This window comes from Vicia villosa, linkage group LG3 (genome assembly GCF_029867415.1).
Source record: "Vicia villosa cultivar HV-30 ecotype Madison, WI linkage group LG3, Vvil1.0, whole genome shotgun sequence".
NCBI lineage: Eukaryota > Viridiplantae > Streptophyta > Magnoliopsida > Fabales > Fabaceae > Vicia > Vicia villosa.
This window is the reverse complement of record NC_081182.1, coordinates 35,651,335-35,657,697: the sequence shown is the minus strand read 5'-3', so window position 1 is coordinate 35,657,697 and position 6,363 is coordinate 35,651,335. Positions and strand designations below refer to the sequence as shown.

The 6,363-nt window shown below is 32.0% G+C and overlaps 1 protein-coding gene across 1 annotated transcript; it reads right to left on the bottom strand.

Moving 5' to 3' along the window:
* Window positions 1-3,188: 3,188 nt before the first annotated feature.
* LOC131660981 (VQ motif-containing protein 9-like) lies at window positions 3,189-5,681 on the bottom strand. The gene has a single exon (XM_058930364.1). The coding sequence runs from the start codon at window positions 5,477-5,479 to the stop codon at window positions 4,559-4,561; it is 921 nt and encodes a 306-aa protein (XP_058786347.1). The 5' UTR covers window positions 5,480-5,681; the 3' UTR covers window positions 3,189-4,558.
* Between the last annotated feature and the right edge of the window lie 682 nt (window positions 5,682-6,363).

Below are 6,363 nucleotides of genomic sequence, written 5' to 3'. Positions count from 1 at the left end.
CACAAAGTATGAAAATATTACTAAGAGAGATACAACCAAGACGATATTTGAGTCCTTGAGAATGACTCATGAAGGGAACATTCAAGTGAAAGAAACCAAGGCGCAAAACCTCTCACAATGTTGGAAAATATACACTTCTAGTATTTATTTGAAAATACACAACTCACTTGTTCTCTCAACTTCAAAAGATTTTTTAATATTTCTGGAGTACTTGAAAATATTTTCTTTCTTCTTTTACCTCATTCTAATTCCACTTTTCGTGTGGATTTAAATCTCTTCTTTGAAGATTTGTGATTGTTGAGGAGAATTTGTTATTGTGTTTAACGTTTCTTTGAAGATTTTCTTGAGATTTCAGAGGTTTGCAAGGTGTGCGGTGTTGTGGTTAGTTTTGATAACTCCAATGAAAAAAGAATGAGGTTCTTCTCTCCATAATTGCTTTGGTAGTACTGTGAGAAATTCTATGGGCAAAATGAGATTTCTTCTTAATATTCAGAAAAACCAACTTTCAAGATACCAGTAGGATCGAGGAAAGATCATTTTAGAACGAAGACTTTGGAGCAGAACTGTTAGGGATGGAAGATTTAAGATAATTTTGAGTAAAGATTTTGCGATGATTCAGTTTGGATACTGCGTATAAGTCAAGGGATCCAGATAGAATATTTTATATTTTCACCATTATTTAGATATTGAGATTGTACTAAACATCGTTTAATATGTCAAAAACTATATTGGAAGATCAAAAATTTCAATGAGAAACACTTGAGTGTGGAGTAGGCTCTCTCTCTCTCTCTCTCGCTCTCTCTCTCTCTCTCTCAATTTAATTTCAAAGGATTGCATGTTTAGCTTTGTCGTTTATCACTTTCATAGAATTGTATGCTGTTAGGTTTTGCCTTGATAGTGATTTATCGATTAAGTGTAGATTTTGTTGAAATCGACACTTTGAATTAGGGGTGTTCATGGGTGAGGGTCAACCCACAAACCCACTGACCCAAATTGAACCAACCCATAAATTACCTAAATCCGTTCATTTACAGGTAAACCCAACTCAACCCGTATAGTTTTGGTTCGAGTATTAGATTTGAGTTTCTCAACCCGTGGACCCACTTACTCAACTCGTTCATGTGTCATTATTGATTTTTTATTATTATTATTATTATTATTATTATTATTATTATTATTATTTAAAAATATAAAGATAATATATCATTACTAACCACAATTTAGCCAAAAAAAATTATTCGCCACCAATATTACTACTAGACCAATAAATTTACGTAATTCTAAGACTAAATGTTATTTTGTTATTTTCCACTTATGTTTTTACGAAAATAATGTGTCATCTGAAATTTTCTACTATGATCAAGTATTATGTCATGTGCATGAATCTTATTTAAACATTATATGATGTGTTTCATCCAACTTGACGGTTAGAAATGAGTGTACTTGTTTTAAATTGTATTACAATTTTTTTTCTAACTGAAAAAATATTAAAAAAATATTCTTTTATTTAAAACACAACCCGCAAATCCAACTCAACCCATAAATGAACGGGTTGGTATGATTTAGTTTTGACCGTGAAATTGTGGGCTTGATGATAAACTCACTCCATTAAAGTTTGAAAGGGGATAAAAGGTTAGGCCAAACCCGGTACAACCTAACCCGTCTACACCCCCTACTTTAAATAATCTTGTTAATTAAGGCTGAAAATAGTGGTATTATAATATATTGTATTGATTTTGAATATTTACGCGTCTTGTGAAAATTTAATATTAATACGAGACATTGTTATGTTGTTTTGTTGGTTAATTGTTTGATTCAATCTTCATCATATTATATTGTATACCGATTGAGGGATCCTGTGTATATAACGTTCAATAAACATAATCATTTTATATGCAATTTCCTTCGCAATGCCTATTTTTCGTTTTCAAACTTTGATAAACTCTTCAAAATTATTTTTCAATTGATCAATTTTGTTTGGGAAGTATATTCATCCCTTTTAAATTATTGCATTCTCGTATTCTTACACAACATATAAGTCCATTAACAAAAGGATCCCGAATAAATATTCTATTTTTAACATCAACTAATTTTTTAAAATAAATTTCAACAAACTCAGTGTCAATTTAAACCAATTTAGCACTTCGACTAGTTTTCCATCCTTTGAATAGAACCTTTGGTGCTCTATAGTGTACAGCTGTTAGTCAAAAACTTAAAAATGGAAAGAATTTCAATTGGCAGTAATCCTTAAAAAGCATTATTAGTACTAACATATTACCTTTACATGGTATATGTCGAGGCATTCAGAATAATATACTATATTCCAGACATTTTTGTCTAACCTAGTATCTTCAACATCAGAAGAGATATTATATCTATTAAACAGTATAAGAAAGAGGTCAGTCACAACAAACATCTTGGAATCCATCTTACTCAACATTTTTCTATTAGCCCCCATGAGACACTCAAGAGTTAAAGTGAGGCACATCTGGCATAATCAATGACAATTGAAAGTTTAAGTGACTTGCCTATTTGAAGTGAGAGGTTAAACATTACCAAAAAAAAAAAAATGTGAGAGGTTAAAAAATATAAGATTGATATTTAAATATAATCATGTAAAGTAAGGTAAGGTAAAAATCAATTTGTGAGATAAAAACATCAAATGTTAGTTTTGAATTTGAAACAATTATATGTTTAGAGTATGTTTGATTGACATGTTTTGAAGTTGTAAAATTAATTTAAATATATTTGATTGTGATTTAAAATTAGTTTTAACTTTAAAATATAGTTCATATTTTTTAGTGTAAACATGATATTTTTTCCATCGAAACTTAATATTCAATTTTATAAAATAAAAAGAAAAATTACAATTAAATTTGTATATGAAAACAGTTCCGTTAAGTCAGTACAATTGATAACTGTAGAAGGACATCCGTTAAGTCAGTACAATTGATAACTGTAGAAGGACATCAGTTGCAGGGCATATGTTTGAACCCACGACATCTCGTTTGTGCACTAGATTAGATTACTTGACCCAAAAAATGTTTTTAACGTTAAAATCCGCATATAAAAAGGTTTAAAATATTTTTTACCTGCTGACTAGATTTTAACATTAACGAATATACCACACAACTCGCAGGTAAACTCGAAGTCTGATAAAATCGGAATTGAGTCTGATAAAATCGGAAATATAACCCCTGATAGTTCAAAATTAAAATAAGTATCAAATTCACATTATTTTGTCCCAAGATGTCAAACTTTTAAAGAATTCAATCCCTACACAAGGATTTGATCAGTTCATTTCCTAGACAAAAGGATATCACTATCACACTGTGATTCTGTAGAGTATCAATCCACATGCAGAATAAACAGTATGCAACACGGCATCTCCAATGCATGTTGCATATGTGGACTGGAGTACCTAAACTTTTTCAGCATTGGATTACAGTTTGAAAATTGGTGGGGTCAAGTATAAAGTGACAGAGTGAAAAATTGTATAAGATAGTTTAATTGTTGATTAAAATTGCTTAAGATGGCTTAAGATCAATTTACAACAAGTTTAATCATACTGTTAGGAGTTGTCTCTGGATTTTAGTTTACTATACAATCCATATCAGACACCATGTCTGTGCTGCATCTTTCACCATAAAACCTCAAAATGAATCTTAAAAATGCAACCAAACATAGAAAATTCAGAGAGCCAGTAACAAGTGTGAAATACCTTTATAAAAAGCTTATGAAACAAAATGACAGACAAAAACTGAATGCCTAATGTTACATTGTATGCATAAAGTTACATATGTTGGTCATAAAATAGGCACATCTGAAAGTAAAACTGTCATTTTGAACTTGAACAACATCAGCAATCAATCTAAGGTTGAGCAGAACAATTTCAAGAAACACCACAAACTTCAAATACCTAACTATATAAACCATCAATCATCTTTGAATAGTACAAACTACCTACCTAGCACATGTATAATTGAAAGACCAGTCAACAATTTCACCTTTTTCCCAAAAACTGCACATAGACATAGTCCCTCAAAGAAGGAACATAAGGGACCATGATCATAAAACAAACTACTAGTAATTCAAAATGCTAAAATTAAACAACCCCTTGTCTGCAACAACCAGCAAAGAAATAAAATGATAATAACAGCTTGACTAGGACAATTAAGATGATATATTTGAAGAAAAAACAACATGATGCCAATAACAATATAGTTTTTGTAACCTTAAAAACAGCATGATGATGATGATCCTATTATATTTGTATAACATTAACAACTTCTAATTTCTGTTTTTCCTGATCCCAAAATATTCAAAAAGAGCAACAAAAAAAAAACAATTTCAAAATTGTTCCTTTCATCCGTTTTTGATACCCCATTTTTACAGAATAAATAAAATAAACTAGCACTAAGCAGTAGAATGGACTAGCTATGTTTGACTCCAATCCAAGCACCACAAATTGAATAAATTCCCAATCCACCACCACCATGTACATCCTGAAATCGAAGGCGAAAACCGAAGATTCTGACCATTCTTACCCTAATTGATGTCAAATTTCTCTCCATCGCGGACTCGGAGCCGGCACGGTGGGAGAAAGCGGAAGCTGAGGAAACCCTAAATTGGCCGAATTGGGGGAAAACAGTAAACCAGGTGACAACAAAGGGTAAGATGCAAGCTGTGAATTCAAACATCCGAAAGGAACTGGAGAAGACGGCATCTGAAACGGTTGAGGCACTGGAGGCTGAGTAGTCGGAGCAACCACCTGCTGCGGCGGAGGTTGGTTCTCTTGCTGTTGTTCCTGCTCCTCCTGTTGTGGTGGTTGTTGTTGTTCTGGCTGAGGTTGATGAGATGAAACAGGAAGAGGAGGAGGCAAAGGAGAAAAACCGGAGAAGCTTTTGTTATCCATGGTGGAAACAAAATTCTGCAGATCGCGCATGTAAGCGGAGATAGGAGATTCAGCGGCGGCGTGAACGGTGGGAAACGGCGGCAACGGAGATAACGGCGCTTGGGGTCTCCCAAACCCAGGAAAGCTCTGATTAAAGTTAACACCGTTAAAGTTAAAGTTCTGCGGCGGCGGAAGATGCGGACGGTTGTTAAGTAACGGCGGTGGACGGTTAGTGATGTGAGGTAACGGCGGAGGACGGATACGTTGAAGACGGGAGCTTTGTTGTTTGGGTTGCTGAATGGGAGGCGGTGTTGAGATACGGTCGTGCGCAGGTGAGCCCGTTAGTTTTTGAACAACGTCTCTGAAATCGTTTTTGTTGATGTTGTAAACAGGTGGTTGATGCTGTGGGTTTTGGTGTAGAGGATTATTAATTTGAGGTTGTTGTTGTTCGAAGGAAGAGGTTTTTTTGTTGTTGTTGTTGTTGTTGAGAATGGGTTTTGAGATCTTGTGAGAAAGCTTGTTGAGGTGTCTGAGATAGTTATCTCTATCGGAAGATGAAGAGTCTGCAGAGGTTTTATTATCCATCACACTATACAAAACAAACACACAATATTGAGGGTTTGTGTGTGTGGTGGTTGATTTTCTTTCTCTTATCTCAGCGCCGAGTAGGGACAGAGAGAGAAGATTATATAGAATATATTATAGTGTGCTTAGTTTTTCAAGGGTTTAAATATGAGTGGGGAATGGTCACACTCACTCAACCCAAAAAAACAAATCAATGAAAGCTTTCAAAATAAATAAATACTCTTAATACTAGATAAGTACTAGTACTACTAGTATGACAATTGAGTGAGGTAGTGAATAGTTCTCTTGAAGAGATGTGTGTTTTTCTTGAAGATGATACTGAAGTCTATTTATAACTATAAATAAATAAATTTTATTATTTTTAAATATATTTTATGGAAAAATGTGAAATTAATTTTAATTGATGGTTGTTTATGGAAAAATTAAGAGAGAAAGCAAATTAAATTAAATTTATATTAAATGTTAATTTAGAAAAGATAATATATTTTATAGAAATTTGTAAAAAATAATTTTAATTGGTTGTTTTTTTATGGAAAATGAGATAGAAAATAAATTAAATATAATTTTAATTTAGAAAAACATATTTTTAAAATAAAATATTTAAATAAAATATTAAAAAAATGTGTGTTTCTATTTATAAATCGTTACAAATAAAGGAAAAAATAATGATAAAGTATAGAAGAAATCATGAGACAATTAAAATATCAATGTTAAAATAACTTCAATGTTATCTTTATTTTTCTTATCAATTAAGAAAATGAGTTGTAAAGGGAGTGTTAGTTCTAGAAAATTGGTAGATACGGATTTTGAATTAGTTTTAAATTTAAAAAATTATATATTATCATATCTAAAATATAATTATGCGTTGTTTTATTTGATCAAAT